General features: G+C 46.5%; 2 protein-coding genes across 3 annotated transcripts; one reads left to right on the top strand and one right to left on the bottom strand.

Annotated features, from left to right (window-relative positions):
- Positions 1 to 801: 801 nt before the first annotated feature.
- MRM3 (mitochondrial rRNA methyltransferase 3) lies at positions 802 to 5,932 on the bottom strand. Its single transcript, XM_039507363.1, has 4 exons — positions 5,617 to 5,932; positions 2,712 to 2,956; positions 1,927 to 2,094; positions 802 to 1,484 (listed from the first exon to the last, which is right to left on the bottom strand). The coding sequence occupies exons 1-4, from the start codon at positions 5,910 to 5,912 to the stop codon at positions 907 to 909; spliced, it is 1,287 nt and encodes a 428-aa protein (XP_039363297.1). The 5' UTR covers positions 5,913 to 5,932; the 3' UTR covers positions 802 to 906.
- A 13-nt stretch (positions 5,933 to 5,945) lies between these two features.
- Positions 5,946 to 18,201, top strand: GLOD4 (glyoxalase domain containing 4). 2 transcript variants are annotated; one of them, XM_039507365.1, is made up of 9 exons: positions 5,946 to 6,146; positions 6,973 to 7,022; positions 8,568 to 8,688; positions 9,737 to 9,881; positions 10,091 to 10,227; positions 11,803 to 11,889; positions 12,149 to 12,262; positions 12,363 to 12,449; positions 17,921 to 18,201. In XM_039507365.1, exons 1-9 carry the CDS (start codon positions 6,009 to 6,011, stop codon positions 17,978 to 17,980), a joined length of 939 nt encoding a protein of 312 aa, XP_039363299.1. In that variant the 5' UTR covers positions 5,946 to 6,008; the 3' UTR covers positions 17,981 to 18,201. The 2 variants fall into 2 exon arrangements, with proteins under 2 accessions (XP_039363299.1, XP_039363298.1); XM_039507364.1 differs by lacking the exon at positions 17,921 to 18,201 and adding an exon at positions 13,309 to 14,597 and having other exon boundaries at positions 5,951 to 6,146.
- Positions 18,202 to 18,387: the final 186 nt, after the last annotated feature.

Genomic DNA, 18,387 nt, shown 5'->3' with positions numbered 1-18,387 from the left:
CCTTAGAACAGTGGTCCCCAACCTTTTTCGTCTGGTGAGTGCCAGACAAGGAGCCATGGACGACCGTGGCGGCGGACGAGCATCCACCGAAATACCGCCACCACGTGGTGTCATCGCTGAAATGCTGCCGAAATTCGGTGACATTTTGCAGATGCCAGTACACGAGTATACTTAGACGCCCCGTGGGTGCCATAGCGCCCGGGGGCACTGCGGTGGGGACCCCGGCCTTAGGAGAACTGTGTGAACTACACACATGATGCACAACCTCTCCTTTGCTTTTCCTACTCCCAGGGATGCGAGTCACTGGAACCTACTTGTGCTCTTGAGCTAGCTTGGTATACAAGGGTCAGAAGCGAGGGGGGGGGGTGTTATTGCTCAATAGATGGCACCAAACCCAACCTCATTTCAAAGGTGGGTGAGCAGGCCTGGATTTGAGGACTTAAGCTCACTTGATAGGGACTTTAACTAAATCGCTGAAGGGCTGTGTTAGCAACTGCTAAGTCTTTTGATGACCTCTAACAATGGCTCTCTGCTAACCCCCTTCTGGCATTCCAGTCAGAGCAGCAGCAGGTGCAAAGGCCTGCTCTCTCCAAAGCCTACACCGTGACGATGGCAGCTGTGGGTAAGTGTGGCCCTTGGAGTCCCAAAGTTGGGGCACACTGCTCAAAGCTTCATGTGTTCACCAATGCTCAGGGGCATCAAGTGCAGAAGGTGGGCACTCTGGAGCGGCTGGGTGTTAAACATGGGCGTGGACCTCTCAGGGGCAGGTCTGTTTTAACAGCTGTGCAAGTGTAAACTGAATAGCAGTTGCAAAACCTGTGATTTTATTGATTCCTCTGCAAGCTGCCTGTATGGGAACATACAGAAGAGGAAGCTCTTTCTGTGCAGAATGGTCTCCTGCACAGTTCAGCCCAAGGCAGGGAACTTCTGTCCTTTGCTCTCTTGCTTCTCTCTCAACTGCAACTGTCTCTTCCCCTCAAACAACAGGATGCTCGCGGCCATGGCTGAGTTCAAACTGTCCACGCCTGGGACCACAGGAATAATCAGTCTCTTCCCCCCCGTGCTCTCTGCTAGCCGAAGTGCTTCTGTGCTCAAACCATGGGTCTCCCCACCAATCACCACTGCTGCTGCTGGAGCTAATGTCCAGTTCTCGTGGTAACACTGAGTGTCAAGTTCTGGGATCCAGGCCTCATCTGTTCCCTGCTCCTCCTCTTCACTCTCTGAATCAAAAGCCAAGTCCTCTCTGCCTATCTGAGCCTTCAAGTTGTGAGGTCTGGAAACCCAACCATAGCTGCTGGCCTTTCCCGACACATCCTCCATCTTGTCCTGTGTTCTTGGGTCATGGCTGTCGGCCACATAGACCTGTGTGTCTGGGGGAAGATAGTTGGAAATGGATTCCCACTCCAGATTGGCAATGATGGGCAGGCGGAAGTGAGCCCCCATGCCTGCACGAAGCACTTTGGGCTCCCAAGGATCCACGCAGCCTGTAACAGAAAACAGTGAAGGTGCAAGGTCTCCACAAGAATATGCATTCAGCACCCTGTGCCAGTGAGAAAGCACATCAAAGGAGAATGCTTAAAATCTCCCTGGGGCAAGCCATCATCTGAAACCGCCAGGAGGGGTTATATGGGCCTGTGGTATGGTAGCAGCACACAAACTGGAAAGCTAACCTCTCTTAGCTCCCTCAGCATGCAGAGTTATTGATGGGGCGCTGTATTTATGAACACGCCTTTGTTCTAGGCCCCTAGATTTGCTAGGTACCACGGGAGTATCCACAGAACGTCCAACACGCTGTGAGCTGTTGTGTATTTCCATCCACATCAAGTGAAATCTCATCACTTTTCCAAACGGTTGATTTTTCATTAAACTCTCCTGACCCCACAGCTGAAGTCATCAGACTCCTGCTCTCCAGAAAGAGAGGCCTACCTTTGGTGAGCAGCACTTTGCTGCAGCCTGCTCCAGCTGCAGATCTCAGTATAGTCCCCAGGTTTCCTGGATCACGGAGATTGTCACAGATAAGGGACAGGGGCAGTGAATTCTGTAGCTGGACAGCTGGGTAAGTCATCTTGGCATGGTCAGGTCTGGAAAAGATTCCTGAGGAAACAGAGAGAGAGAGGCCCATTGGCAAATGAGGCTCAATGGCTTTTCTGACACACCACTGCCCTTGGGATGCATCTGTTTTAATCACTTTTGATTTAACTGATACTTTTGTGGTGGAACCGGAAGTACTGAAGATCGCATGAGGAGCAGTACTGCTGGAGTCTGCATAAGACTGTTTTCCTAGTAAAGACAAGACTGAAAGCATCATTAAAAACAAAAACCCTCATGGGCATCATCAGCTCAGAGATCATAGGTGCCATTTTTCCACAGGCCACAGCAGAATACCTGTATCACCAGGCACCATCAAGGACGTCAGACACAGGCCTCAGAGCCACCATGAGTGCCAATCATCTTCCAAGCTTTGAGGAGGTCTATTGAAATGTAGTCCCCTCCTCTAGTGGAGGGGCAGGTGACCAAACAGTCTCTCACATCAGTTTGAGTGGAAGCAGAGAAATCCTTTCTCTAGCCAGTTCCACTTGACCTCATGTCACTGGCAGAGTAACAAGAATAGGCTAGGGAAGAGACAGTCAAGTCGTATTTGTCACTACATTTATTTTAATAAATGCTAAGTGCAGCTACCCTTTTGTTTACTATTTCTAAAGCAAACTTACCTATCAGCCCTTGAGGAGTTATGAGGTCAGACCAGTTCTTAATATCTTCAAACTTCACCTTAACTAGAGTGGTTTTCTTCAGCTTTTCTTCAGGCAGTTCCTTCAGGTGCCCCACAGTGCTGAAGAAGAGAGTCTGGGGCAATGCTCCAGCGTCCAGGGCATCCTTAATAAGTCTCCGACCCTCCAGCAGAATCTTCCCATGCTGGTCGCGAAACTTCTTCGACTTGGCAATTGTCACCACTTTTCTACAGAGATGACAACCAGTTAAAACTACTGGGATGTTAGTAACATCTCTGGTCTGCTTTGAAGTTTGCCAATTCCAAGTGTGGGGGGGTGTCACTCGAAACTTTCCTGGACTCAATATTATTCCTTCTGTCCAATGATTGTCTGCATACATATTTTTAGAGTGGCTGCAGCTAGTACTGTTATTGTATGGGATCCATTATTCTCAACCTTATTAATCTCTGCAGCAGGATCAATATAAGGCAATGGTTCTCAACCAGAAGGGGGTGCAGGAGCCAAACTTTCTAGGGGGCCTTGGCTGCACAGCGAGCTTTCTTGGGGGCCTTGCATTGATCTGCTTTTCAGTACCAAACAAGCCCAAATCTCTCAAGGACTGACAGCAGCAGCACTAATACAGGTAAGGAGTGTTTTTATAATACCATTTGACTTGCATTTTGATGCAAGTAATTTGCTTGGTATCTCCTGAACAAACTCATTAGCAACAGTAGGTGGCAGTATCCTTCTCGCTATTCTAAAGGGGGAGGGGCCACTGCCAATATTTAAAAAAAAAAAAAGTGGGACATAATTCAAAAAAGGATTGAGAACTCTAAGGGATTTACGAACAGACGCAGAAATGGGACTCCGAACAGACGCTGACCATGGAGTAGCTTGTTAGCAAATTCTTTGCAAGTGCTTTAGCTGAAATCTTAATAGTTACGTGGAAAAATGCAAAAGCAAGAAGGCTCATGCACCGGCAGGCAGGCACCAGAGTCAGAAACTTGGTGCCTCTCCCATGAGCTGACTGAATAATTTCACATATGTAACATATTAAGGCTTTGTTCAGCTCTTACCATATATATTATTTTAGATTTCCCTGATTTTATTGGTTTAAAAAGTTCGCTCCCTAACCTTTCCTGGGTGCATTCTGGTGAGTAACAGCTGAGGTTTTGAAAATTGTTCCCTCTACTGTCAGGACTTGCTCTGACACAGTGAATTTCACCACTGGCCCCAGTTTCTCTCTTTCCATTATTTCATGCAGCATGTTTATTATGGCAGTGCCGAAGGGTCAGGCCCCACTGTGCTAGGAGCTGTAAAAACAGCAAAGTAAACAATCCCTGCCCCAAAGAGCTTCCAGTCTAAACAGACACTGGGTAGAAGAAAGCATTTAACATGAGCAGAGTGAACAATGTGAAGGCAGCAAACATTCTGCTCGTTCCATGATTTTTTTTTAAGCCAAAGTAAAGAAAACTGAAGGGAAGCAGGGTGAGGGGCACAAGGCAGAGGAAAAGAAAGTAAAAGCAACAGGGGTAGAGTGAAGCTAAGATGAACTGGTACCATGCTTTCCTTTCATGGTTCATGTATGCACTCAAACATGGAGCTTGCATGCTCCACAGTTGGTGGCAACACAGTTGAAATCATTACTTGAAGCCAAATGTAAAAACCTCACTTGTGCACTAATAACTTGGAGACTTATTGTGATTTAGCAGATAAGTAATCACAATTTTAACTATTTGCCTTGATGATATAAGTCTGAATATTGCATTGACTATCTGAAAGGAATACTGATTTTTACAATGAGTTTTTGCACAATAAGAACATAAGAACGGCCATACTGGGTCAGACCAAAGGTCCATCCAACCCGGTATCATGTGTGCCAACAGTGGCCAATGCCAGGTGCCCCAGAAGGAGTGAACCTAACAGGCAATGATCAAGTGATCTCTCTGCTGCCATCCATCTCCATCCTCTGACAAACAGAGGCTAGGGACACCATTCCTTACCCATCCTGGCTAATAGCCATTAATAGACTTAACCTCCATTAATTTATTTAGTTCTTTTAAACACTGTTATAGTCCTAGCCTTCACAACGTCCTCAGGCAAGGAGTTCCACTAGTTGACAACGCGCTGTGTGAAGAAAAACTTTTATTTGTTTTAAACCTGCAGCCCATTAATTTCATTTGGTGGCCCCTAGTTCTTGTATTACGGGAACAAGTAAATAACTTTTCCTTAATCACTTTCTTCACATCCCTCATGATTTTATATACCTCTGTCACATCCCCCTAGTCTCCTCTTTTCCAAGCTGAAAAGTCCGAGCCTCTTTAATCTCTCCTCACATGGACCCGTTCCAAACCCCTAATCATTTTAGTTGCCCTTCTCTGAACCTTTTCTAATGCCAGTAGATATTTTGAGACAAGGAGACCACATCTGTACACAGTATTCAGGATGTGGGCGTACCATCGATTTATATAAGGGCAATAAGATATTCCCTGTTACACTTTACAATAGCTACAACCAAAACCAGGACCGGTCATGGCTAGAGTCTCGCTCCCTGCTGCAGATCAATTGCCACTTACATTCTGCCCACCTCGTTACCCACAACCCAAGTAGCACAGAGCCACTCGCTTTGCCAGCAGGTAACTTGGCCTGCACCGGCTGGAGGCAGCGTGGGTGTGGGGGGCAGCGGGCTCCGGCACCAGGCCATCTGCCCGGGCGCGCGCCGCCTCTGTCACGCGGGCAGGGCGCTGGGGGCGAGCTGCCCGTGTGCACGTGGCGCTCCGCGTGCCCGCTGCCATGGGGACGGGGTCCGGGCACCCGGGGGGAAGCGGCCTGGCGCGGGAGAAGAGGGCTAGGAGGTGGGATGGGGGCGAGCGGTTCCCGCACGGGGGCCGCCGCCGCGGGGCCTTACCCCAGCCTCCTGTCTCCGGGCTCCGCCTTCTCGTAGCGCAGCCCCTGCCCGGCCGGGCTCCGCTCCGGGGCCGGCCCCGGCCGGGCTCCCTTCGGCTCCGCGGGTTCCCGCCCGGCCGGGGCGGCCGCTCTCTGCTCTTTGCGCGGGGGCAGCACGCGGACCGGGCTCCGCCTCAGCGCCCGCACCCAGCGCCGCGCCGCAGCCGCAGCCGCGCCCGCCCCGGCTCCTCCCGGCTGAGCCCGAAGCAGGGCGCCGGCGGCGGCAGGACCCAGCGTCAGGCGCCTGAGCGCCGCCATCTTGCCCCGACCCCAGGTGGCCCCCGCCTGGCCGGATATCCGGCTACGCACGTGACCCCCCCCGTCGGTTCCCTAACCCGCCGGCGTGGCGGGTGAATGTTTACGTCATCGCCGTGCGCCGGAAGTAGGGGTAGAACTCCGGCCATGGGAGCCCGCCGCGCGCTGCACTTCGTGTTCAAAGTGGGGAACCGTGGCCAGAGCGCCCGCTTCTACCGCGACCTGCTGGGCATGCGGGTGAGTGAGCGAGCGGGGGCGGGGCCTCAGCTCCCCGGGGGCGGGGCCTCAGCTGGCTGCGTCTGGCCCGGCGCTGGGGGTTGGCGCTGCCCCGCTCTGGGGCTGGGGCGGGGATCCCTGCGGGGTTGAATGGGTCGCCAGGGCCGGTATTCGGTTTGTGGGACCGAGGCTGAAGCCGAGCTCCACCCCCCACCCGGGCCAGCGGGGCTCGGGCGCCCCCCCCCCGTCGTGTAGACCCCCCCGGTTCTACAGCGCATGGCCCCCTCGTGCGAGTGTGTCTGCGCCCCGGCGGGATCGTTCCCGTTAACAAACCGCTCCCCGCGCTGCGCGCCGCCCATAATAGTCGGTCCGGGTGTGTTTACCCATTGCACAGCCACGGCTGGGCCGGGGTAGCCGACTGAGGCTGTGGGGCCATAACATGGCCCCGTAGCTGTTTGGGCTCAGGCTGGAACCTGGGCTCTGAGACCTGGCAAGGCGGGAGGGTCGCCGCAAGGTAGGTCTACGCTGCAGTTCAGCGCCTGTGTCTGCCCTGTATCCGCTGACTCAAACTCAGGCGATCAGGGTGTTTAACTGTGATGTAGCTGCTAGAGCTGGAGCTCTGGGATGCTGTCGCTTTGTGGTGTCCCAGAGCCCGGGCTCAGCCTGAGTCTGAACCTGTGCACTGCTACTCTTACCCCCACAAACCTGAGTCAGCTGACTTGGAGCGGGGGGGGGGGGGTTTGTCACGGGACAGATGTGCCCTAAGCCTTCTATTGGGGTGTGCGTACGTCTGTTTCCTTTTAAGAACTAAGTAGGCTTTATTTGTTGCATGTGTTCAATCTGCCAGATTCTCAGACATGAAGAATTTGAGGAAGGCTGCAAAGCTACTTGTAATGGGTATGTACCATTATTTCTCTTTATAATCTTTAGCTAAACTAAAACACCTGCAGATGCTGACTAACCAAATAGGCTTCCTTATAGACCTTTGAGCATACTTCCTAAACATTGCTCATTTCATTTGAAGAAAGTAAGAATGTACCTTCTTGTGTTTGTCTGTGGTGCTTACTTTGGAACATAGCCATTGCTATGGCAGATCAACAGTCTACGTAGTCATGGAGCCCCAGATCTTCAAAGGCAGTTAAGTGCCTAAATCCCTTTTATTTGGGCCACAGATCCTGAAAGAAATTACTTCATGCTTCTGGGACTTTATTTTATTGTGTTTAATGATATTAGGGTGCCTAGTGCCTTGGGTAGGCATCGTATTATCTTAAATCCATTAAAATAAAATACCCCACTACCACCAGTGGCCTTTCATTTCTTTTAAAAAAAGAAAGAGCTTAGGCTATATTGTCTAACTGTACAGTTTGTCTATATCATGATGAGGAAATAGCTTTTTTGACTCCACCTGGTGAGCAGTTTATGCTCTGAAACATGAAGCTTGAGGGCACTTAATTTTGTCCTAGCTTTATCACTGTAGTTGCAGTTCCTATGCTTGAGGAATTATGAAGCAAATCATATGAAAACTACTGTTGCTCATTCTTTTGGATGGCTGTGCAGTTGTGCCTTCCTAGTCACACATTAACATAGCTTAGCAGGAAAGGTAAAGGGGTGACTTGATGATCGTGTATAAGTACCTACATGGGAATCAAGTATTTGATAACAGAAGGTTCTTCAGACTAACAGAGAAAGGTATAACAAGATCCAGTGGCTGGAAGTTGAAGTTAAACAAATTCAGACTTGGAATGAGGCATACAATTTATCAGTAGGGTAATTAACCACTGGAGCAATTTACCAAGGGTGATGGTGGATTCTCCACAAGAGGAATCAAGATTGGATGTTTTACTAGAAGCTGTAGGCTACGAATCATTTTGGGGCAGTTCTCTGGCCTGTGTTTTACAGAAGGTCAGACTAGATGATCACAATGGCCCTTTCTGGCCTTGGGATCTATTACATTAAGAATTTTCTGGAAAATTACCGTGTTCTATCACACTTCATGGGAATCCCTTAGTCATAGTGCCTGCTCCTCCTGTTATATGGTGGATAAGTAACCACCGGAACTTGCTGCTGCAAGATATTATCAAAGCAAATAGTTTAGTAAATTTCAAAACAAGGTTAGACTATTTGTAGGAGAGCTGCATCTGCTGTTACATAAGAAACTAGATAGGAGAGGATACAACTATAAGGATCCTTTCATGGCTGAGGACATGAAGTAGGCACCGACTTGGCATGCTCTTTCAGTGATATAGTATTGTATAAAAGTTGGTATGGTATGGGTTTCTGCACCTTCCCCTGAAGCATCTGGCACTGATTGCTGTCAGGGGTAGGATATTGGATTAGCTGGACCACTGGTTATGCAGTTCGTATCCTGAGGCACTTCGTGTGTGTGTAGGGGGGTTGTTTGTGTCTGATACTGATGGCAAATAAATGTGATGGTTGTTCTAGCCCTTATGATGGAAAGTGGAGCAAAACAATGGTGGGCTATGGGCCCGAAGAGGATCACTTTGTTGCAGAGTTGACCTACAATTATGGCGTTGGAGAGTATCGACTCGGCACTGACTTTCTGGTAAATATCACTTGCCCTTCTAACGTTCTTTTGTTTTTGTTGTGAGCTTTTTGGCTAGGAGTCCATTCAGACTATGTCCTGGATGCACTTTCCTGATGCTGGTTGATTCCCGATCTGTTTTTGTTCCCTGAGCTAGTCTTGCGGGTGCTGTTTGCATGTCTTTTGTGCAAGGAAGAGGAAGGGGAGAGAGGTGCTTTGTGCTCATGCTGCAGTTGGAGGGCCAGGGGGCAGTTGTATTTGTTCCGGGGGGGCCCTCACTCCCCACCCCACTGACAGCAAAATTTGGAGCTTTCTGACAGATCAGTCTTGTGAATGCAGTATCCCTTTTATTTCCCCGGACTTCCAGCCAAGGAGGAACTTACTTTCTCCTTCCAGTGGAGGTACTGTGTGTGCTCATTGTTTCACTGGTATCTCCTCTTCCCCCCCCCCCTCCCCCGTGGAGTCAGAGATGGTTGGATGGCCATGGAAGCCACTCATCTCTAAGGTGGCAGAACTCTGGATTTGATTTGGCCACTGCCTCTGCAAAACCCAGTTGGTCAGTGCTGTTCTAGTGGGCTCTGCAAAGACTGGTAGAGTCAGGATCTGGCCCATTAAACACTCTGTCTCTCTCTCTGCTTCATATTTCCCTGTTGTGTAAGAGGTGTATTGACCTCAGACAGCTGCACTAATTTTATAAAGGCAAGATAACCAGCCTCTCGGAGGCTGTTTAGACCCTTGTTCAGGATAGCTTCAACTCTTACTGCAGGCCACTTGTGTAATTATTGCCCTCTCTCTCAGCTTTCTCTTGGAGGAAGATAATGGAAAAGCTGGGGGCAAGGAACCAGTATCTGGCCTGTTGAGGTCTCCTTTGTACCAGTAGGTGTTTTAGCCCAGGGTATAGAGCAGAGACTACACTGATGATTGCTCTCTTCCTGGCAATGGATGGAGATTAGAATTCCATGCTGATACTTGGAAATCTATCGGCTTTTCAGTACCACTGACCAAAAGGATGGTGTTGGTACATCTTTGCACTGGTGTATCATATGTTTGTGCTTTGTATTCTTGCTAGGGCATGACTCTTGTGTCCAGCCAGGCAGTGAGCAATGCCAGGAAGATGGGATGGCCACTCAAAGAAGTTGCAAAGGGTATATTTGAAACTGAAGCCCCAGGAGGATACAAGTTCTGCTTGGAAGACAAAGAACAACCAAAGCAAGGTAACGCATTCATACCCTTTCCTCTATTCATCAGAGGCTGAGAGCTGGAACTTCACAAGAGGTTGCAAATCTGTCTTGGCCAAGATTTATGGGAATGTGTGCCTGCCTCCTGTTGTTGCTATTTGTTTCCCATTATCATGAGCACAAAAACCTAGAGTTTAAAACCACAACGTACACACCACTAATAGGAAACTATTACAATCTTGCAGATCCCGTGCTAAAAGTAACTTTGGCAGTCTCGAACCTGCAGAAGTCTGTTAGCTACTGGTCTGATCTGCTGGGAATGAAAATTTATGAGACGAATGAGGAAAAGCAAAGGGCTTTGCTAGGCTATGCAGATAACCAGGTTAGTCATTTAGAGAAGTGACTATTCTTTGAGAATAGCATGTTGTGGGATTGGTCCATTTCATAATGACTGTCACGGACTCACAGATCGTGCCCACTCTTGGCCCTGTGCAGTCCGTGGGGGGAACCCCTTTCAGTGAGACATCCCTTTTCCCGGGGGTCCACTCTCTCTCTCGGAGTTAAGCCCCTCCACCTCCTGGAGCCACACCTCTCTGAGCCTTAGCACATCTGTCTCTTGTCGTGGGCCCCCTCAGGGAGTCCATTCGCTCTGGACCCCGGGGTCTCCACCCCCCGAAGGGGATGATGCAGCCCTGTTACCTAGACCGGAGTGACTCTCAGCCAGCGTAAAACGGGAGGGTTTATTGAGCATTGAATACAGCACCGGAAACTCTCTGACCCTCAGGTCTGGCCTCCCTCTGCACAGCACATCCCAATCTCTCCTGCATCCAGGTGGGCCCTGCCTGCTCCCCCTCTCCAGCCCAGAGCCCCCCTGCTTCCCAGCTTGGGCATCTGAGATCACCAGCCCCAATCCCTGCCTCTGTCACAGAGTCATGAACAGGGTCACTGGGCCTCCTCTCCTCTCTTCTGTCCTCTGGTCCCCTCTGGCTGGAACCAGCTGGTTAGGTCACAGGGTCCTCTCTTTACAGCCCATTGTCCTCCCACTGGCCAGAACCGGCTGCTCAGGTTGTCAGGTCACCAGTCGCTGGGGTATCTGTCCTCCAGGCCATTGGCTGGGGTCCCAAGTTCCCTCTCTGGTCCTCTGTAACAACAAACTCCCTCTCCCCTCACCTCATTGAACCAGTAACCCCCAGGGACACTGAGTCCCACTCCCTCTGCATGCAAACCATTGGAAAAACAAGGAAACCACAAGAAAATCTCCCGCTCCGTCACAATGACCGAACCTTAAATAAATAAATCAAGCAATCTACTGAGAATAGCTGTTTCTCTAATCTTCTAAATGTTTGCTTTGTCAATGTGTCTGCCATCCTGCCTCCCTGCTAAGCACATACATGTAAAAAGGCGGAATTGTCAAATTGGTTAGTAGTTCTGCTCTTCTTTTTTGAACTAAAAGACTTAAAGTACAGGCATAATAATGCCCATGCTTCATTTCATATGTAGGGCTTTCTTGAAAGCAGGCAAATAGCCATATAAAAACGAGAACCCAGCTGCAGCTGCTCAAGAAAGAGGCGCAAAGGTTAAGATACCGTGAAATACGGTAATTTTGAGTGAAAAGAGAAATCGGTGACCTAAGCTGCTCTTTCTGCAGAGAGGTTAACATGAACATGAGATTATCCATTCAATAATTTGCAGTCAGACTAAATTTGTCAGATACTCAGGGTGAATCATTCTGCTTTTGGTTTTGTATCGGCTTACAGCCTCTGTTTCAAATAAGGTGACCATGGTCACTACCTCCTTAATGCACTGGGAAATAAGCATATGTGGCTTTGACGTGATTAGCTTATTATGTAATGCTGATTGGCATGCATGCAAAAATGCAGTAAAAACTGTATGAATTCTTTTTTGTCTTCAGATTAGTTTCCTTGCAAGCTAGACTGTTTCAGTCCCTCTCTTTCAGTGTAAATTGGAGCTGCAGGGCATTGGCGGAGCAGTGGATCATGGCACAGCTTTTGGGCGGATTGCCTTCTCTTGCCCAAAGGAAGAGGTAACAATCGGATTTCCTTCTTCCTCCGGCCCTTTCCTATATTTCCGGGGCTGGCCGGGTGGAGGGTGACTCATGGTAATACCAATAGCCGCTTGAAGGTCTCTCACCGTCAGTATGTGAACAAGATAATAACATCAAATGAAAGTTCTGTTTAACTTTCTCTTTGTGGGAATGTGATGGAGATGTGAGTAATGGGTACAGTAAATGATCGCAGCCTGATAGGATACCACTGACCTTCAGCTCACTCTGGTTTTTTAAGTTGCCAAACATTGAAGCACTGATGAAGAAGGAGAAGCAGAAGATTTTAACTCCCCTAGTTAGCTTGGACACCCCTGGAAAAGCAACAGTGCAAGTGGTTATCCTGGCTGATCCCGTGAGTGACGTTTGAAATGGTGACAAAATAAACTTTAATTCAGCCTCCTTTCCCCTCCCACCCCGTAATTTCACTTTCTCTCCTGTCAAATCTGGTTTAGGACGGCCATGAAATCTGCTTTGTAGGAGATGAAGCATTTAGAGAGCTTTCCAAGATGGATCCTAATGGCAACAAGCTGTTAGATGATGTAAGTAATATATTCTCTGTATTGTTTGTTGGTGGAAAGGTTGGAGCATCAGAATAGAAATGTATAGACTACCTGTATTTTTTAAAATCCCATCACAGTCCAGTCCTTCAGCGGCAGCTACACCGAGTGCTAAAGGGGGTCTTTCAGATGACTGCTTCATGCAGTTCTTCAGATGTTAAAAATCCCAAATAGCTTTTGGGGGTTTGCCTCGGTATCCTGGAAAGAATTTTCCTTCCCTGTTCTTGTGAGCCACCCCTCACTTCAGAGGTGGCTGCAGGATGGAAGATGCTAGAGGTGCAAAGTATCAGCTACAAATCAACCTAAGAAAGAGTGGAAACTGGCTTGTTGGTTGTAACGACAATCAGGTCAGTGCAGTATAACAGCTTCACAAGATAATGGGCTGCTGCTACAGAAATGTCAAGCGGTTTCAGGAGAAGTCTGAAAACAAAAGGGACATTTCAGAGCAGGAGACACTGATCCAGTCATGCCTGTCGTACCAAATCACTTTGTCAGATACATTTATCTGGTGCAGCAGTGACAGTTGCTCACCGTACCTTTTTTAACTTGCTTCTGAAACTAGCTTGTATTGTTGTAGGGAGTGTCTGTTGCTTTTGTTGTACTGCAGTCCAGAGGTGATTCCCGAAGAGCATTGTTTTTAATTTACAGTGCGGTAGAACTGTTTGCTTCAAGTAATCACAGATCAACTTAAGAGTTGGCCCCTATTGGTGAATGTCAGTCATCCAGTTGTTTGACTGCTTGGCACTAACCCAGATAGAATCCTGGACACGTTTGCTTCTGTAAATGGCTGTTGTTTTAATAACTTTATCGTTATACAAATTGTTCACTTCTATTTGTACAGGCAATGGCAGCGGACAAAAGTGACGAGTGGTTTGCTAAGCACAAAATGCAGAAGGCTTCTGCTTAGCTGAAGAGAATTGTCTCATAAATGGTGCCTTTAGCTGCTAAACACTTGTGAAATGTGTCCAGTGTTGCAGTCATGTTGTCCCCATTCAGTGAGAGAGTCTGCAATGCCCTTTGATTTAATAAAAAAATTCCAGCTCTTTCTTAGAGGCTGGATTCTCCTTGCAGAAGTCTATAGGAGAAAAAGGGGAAAGTTGCCTTGTGCTGTGATGGGTAGATTGAGCACTTGATTTCATAATGTGGGAGGTCATGAACTAGTAATAGGCCACCCTCTCAAGCTTTTCTCTTTCCTGTTGGATTGAAAAAGACCGGAGTTTAGCCTAGAAATTCGCTGAATTTTTTTTTGGTATTTTAGGTATCATATATCTACTGCAGTATGTGTACTGAGCTATCTTTCTGCAGGGATTTAGGAGTGAAGAATAACTCAATTTCAAATTCACCCTGTTGAATAAGACCAGAACCAATTCACTGCATGCACTAAAACAGAACGCTAGCAAGGGGGATTTAGATTAAATTATGGTATTTTATTCTAACTGGCAGTTCTCTTCCAAATAATTCATGCTGCTAAAACTGATAGAATAAAAATTCGTGGCTCAGAGCTGGGTGGAAAAAAGCTCTTTGGAAGTGTTGAAATACTTGCTTTCAAAGCAAAGTATAGATTAAAGAATAAAGCAAATCTTATATTGCTGGTGGGTTCCATTCATGGAAAATGTATTGGACAGCTCCAGAACTTAGAACTTATTGCCATGAAATGAAAGGGACAACATTAATTGTGGTATACTTCAAGTCTATTTGCTATTGTATGTTACAGAGCATTTTGTAAGGTCAGTGGCTTTAGCAATGCTTGGTCTGCTGCACATGGAAAAGAAAAAGCCTTGGGGTAGCTACTGTTTGTTGTGAACAGTGCATGTATTGTGTTTTTATGACATAGATTAAAGCTGGAATTGAGAGCTTGTCTACATAGGGAAATTGATCAGCATAATTACAATAATAAATATCTAGCTCTTAGTGGAATAGCTATGCAGGTCAGTTTCCCTATGTAGGCAAACCCTAAGGCTGACATCTAGGGTTTTGATTCTGACAAAAACCTCCCTGAAGCCAAACATAGGTGGATAGCTCAGTTGCTGTTAGCTGGCATACGATTAAAATGGTTGAGCATAGCTTATATTTTTTTCCAAATAAACATTAAACAAATCTCTGCAGTACTAATGAGAACACCGTGATGAGCTTGGTATAAATACCTAAGTCAACAGAATGTAAAATACATGGACCAAGCTTCTTAGCTTTCAAACCATCAAGACACAAAGGTGTGACATAGACCTTAAAATACTGGGCAAAATCAATGGATGGAATTGGGGGGGGAAAAAATTCTTAGACACATTAACCAATTCTCAGCATGTTTCCTGTATTCAGAATTTCTAAAGAATGATGCAGTGACTGATTTGGGAAGAACCAATATAGAGTTTAAAATGTGTGAGTTCGCAGCTGAGAAATCTGCTCAAGTTACCTCTTCAAAAGCCTAGAAATTCGCTGATTTTTCAAAAGCTTTGTTTTGCCTCTGTACTGCCAGTGTAACTGTTCTTCCATTTCCCCACTCAGCATCTCAAACCATCCTTTCAGGCCTGAGGAAATGAGGTTATTTTGGAGAATGAGGAAAGCTGAGGATAGGCCTTATTGGACTAGTTCTGTCCTATGGCTTCCATGCACATTAAGCTGCATTGTATCTATCTGCTAACTGCAGCGCATGAACCACTTGACATTCCAAATGGGGGTTATGTAGCCAGTCAGACTTTATTTGTGAGCGGGGAAGAGTAAAGTGACAAATGAGCAGCTGTCTGGAAATGAGCTTTGTTGTTAACTGTGTTAATTTAACAACTTGTCTTCCTCTGGGTTGAACTGACTTGATGCCCGCTATTGCTGATAGAACTGTAGGATCAGCATGTTCTGAATAAATATCTACAATATACTTGTTGCATATGTTTACTGGTTTTGAATAACTCTCTGGGAAAAGTTAATTAGCCTCTTGTGTTACAAAAACAAGTGAGCAAAAATCAACTTGCAAGCAAATGTCACCCACTTACTTCCATCCAATTTCTTAACATATTAAACACCAAAATACTTGAAATTAGTCTTTGGTTTAAGCAGAAAGGGGCCAGTTAACATTCAGTTTCCCAGTATTTTTTTGTTTGTTTTTGAAAGATTGGGCTAAACTTTTTTCAGTTCAGTTAGGTACCGGTTGTAAAAGTATCTTTTCCCCCTCAGTTTTTAATAGTGGTAGTGTTAAGTTTGTTACCAGTCTTTCACTTTGACCCCTGATATCTTAAGAATTTATTCCAATAGTGCCCTTTTTCTTTGTAATTGATACCACACATGAGACTGAGTATTAAGTATGGTGAGGGAGCTTTGATTTTAGGTGTAGTTTAAATTGCATTTTATGCACACTCTGACTCTAATGTATCCAGAGATAAGGCTAAAGATTATATTGGAATACATGGGAGCTTATTTCTGTGCAAACTATACTGGACAACAAGGGAACACTTGAACAAAAATGCTATTCATTGAAGAAGTAAATGTTTCAGCTTGCCGCAACTGCCAGGTGCAGAGTGCCGTTTCATTTGCAGGTAATAGTGAATATTTAACACAATCTGCTATATACATGGTAACAGGCCTGGAAGAGGGAAGCTGTAGAGAGGAGTGTGTTAAATTTCTTTTGCTGTGGTTTATTATTTCAACCTGCTTTCATTAATGCACACATCAAAAGAGTTAATCCAAGGCTATAATTTTATCATAGTCCTCTACTGTAAGACAAAACTTATTAACCTTTTCTCTTGCTGTTTGCAGAACTATCAGAACCCTAAAAGTCACTACATCATCCTGTCTAGGTCTATGATCTACACAGTAGAAAGGACCGCTTGGAATAACTTTCACTTAAAACATCTGTATTCATGTTGTGATGTGAATATGCTCCAAACCCCTTGGGCCTCACACTCTGCATAATACTACAGATTTGTCTAATGTTCATATTGAAATGGACTGTGAACATAAGTAAATGTTGGGAATAACATGCTCAAACTTATCTCTGGAGGGTTGGATCTCAGCTGTTGTTCACTGTGTAGTTTTGAGCGTGTGCTGGATATTGTCTTAACCTCACTATTACATATGTTCACTTTTAAAGGGATAGTGTCAAAGACCCTTTTCAGTAAGGGTGAAACTGACTATGGAAAGCTGTCAAATACAGTCAAACAATAGAAATATTTTCCGTCAAGTTCCTTAGCATACAGTAAGCTTAAGTATCACTTCTAATTCGGGTAAGTGCAACGTTTCCAGACAGTAATGTTTCCAGCCAATACACTTTCATGGTTTTGTCAATTAAGTCTGAATTATTGGTAACCGTTTAATAGACCTCTTCAATAATGCCTGGCCTACTCTTAAACTGAAATGGACCTCCACAGTTGCGTGAACTCTCAAATAGCAGCCTGCTATAACTCTCTCTGCAAAGTTAATGCTTTGGGTGTCTCAGCCCCCCTTCTGTGGTGCCTCTAGGGTGAGTCAGAGCCTGGGTGCTGCATGTGATGACATCACAATGCTGGGGAGTGCCTGAATCAGTCAATGAAGAGGGGGTAAATCCCCTGACCAGCTCAGCCAGGCAGTGCTGCCAGATGCCTGAAAAGCTCTGCCTGGATCAAAGTGCCTCAGATACCATATAACTAAAACATAATGTGATGTGAAGATGCATAAACCACACTCAAAGCTTCAGATTCTGTGCATGACACTGTAATGATCTGGCTCTAATTTCTGTGTTGAAATGGGATGTGAATGTACTCCCAGTGTCAGGAGTAGCAGGCTTGCTTTCATTCTCAAATGGCTGGATCTCAACCTGTCAGTTCACACAGCCCAGTATGAAATTAGAGAGAGCAAGAGCGAGCAGTGTGGTGGTGTCTGGTGCCCAAGCCACAAACAAGGGCCCCAGGCTCCTACATACTGTACAAACACAACAAAGAGGTGGGTTCATTTTATAATGTGTTGGCTGCTGTAACAGTCTCAGGCTAAGCTCAGTGTTTATCTTTGTATCATTTACCTCTTAAAAGACAGAGTTGGCAGGACAGCCAGGAAAGTGAAATGGGAACTTATTAAACTCAAAACAGGTGGCTGCTGTTTGTGAACTTGGGCTTTGACTACAGTGAAACGTGGCTGCCACTCACTGCAGTTCCACAGATTTTAGAATCCAGCTTTTCATGACTGGTAAAGCGTAATGGGTGGGATCAGCCATGCTTCTGTACACTTCTGTATATTGTCAGAGAGCCTGCTCCTTAATGTAGGCCCAATACTCAAAGGTCTTTAAGTGCCCAACTCCCCTTGAAATCAATGGGAATTAGGTGACTACCTTTTGAGGCTCTTTTAAGCACATTCCAGTCATGCACAGTGACTGATATTTGTCATGTGTCTGTTCTTTCCTCATCTCAGCAGGGGCAGAAGTGCGTGCAGTGAAGTGGGGTTCGGGCGTGAGTTTGTTTTTAATTATATATTAAATACATGCCACTTTGCTCTAGATTTGTTACAGAACACAAGGTCAAAGAAATACACCTTGCACTTGGGGCAGAAGATGGTGAGGTTTGGCGGTGGAAGAGTTCATTCCCCAGCCTGGGGCTGGTCTGCAAGACCGCTCTGTATTCTGCAGTAGATGAGTTTAAGCTCGTTGGAAAGAGTTCCACTGAATCAGAAGAGCGGAGTGGCCAACCGCTGTCTACAGCCCGACCCAAATTCTCTGCTTGTGGTGCTGCATGTGTGAAGGGCACACAGAAGGTTTTCTAAATAACACACTTGGAAGTAATCCTGTGTCTTATTATTTAGAGAGGCAAGTTCTGTATCTGCAAATGGCAGCTTGGATGGTGAGGAATTCATCTGCTTCTTGGTCCTTGACATCATCGTTCTAATGACATCATAATATTTGCCATAGCCACGAACTTAAAGTGAGGAGTGGGAGCTGCTGACCTCTCAGTGAGCCCCCATCATCCAG

The sequence above is a fragment of the Mauremys reevesii genome, linkage group 20, assembly GCF_016161935.1.
Source record: "Mauremys reevesii isolate NIE-2019 linkage group 20, ASM1616193v1, whole genome shotgun sequence".
Classification (NCBI taxonomy): Eukaryota; Metazoa; Chordata; order Testudines; family Geoemydidae; genus Mauremys; species Mauremys reevesii.
Note: the sequence above shows the minus strand (reverse complement) of the source record. Positions and strands in the feature narration are given on the sequence as shown.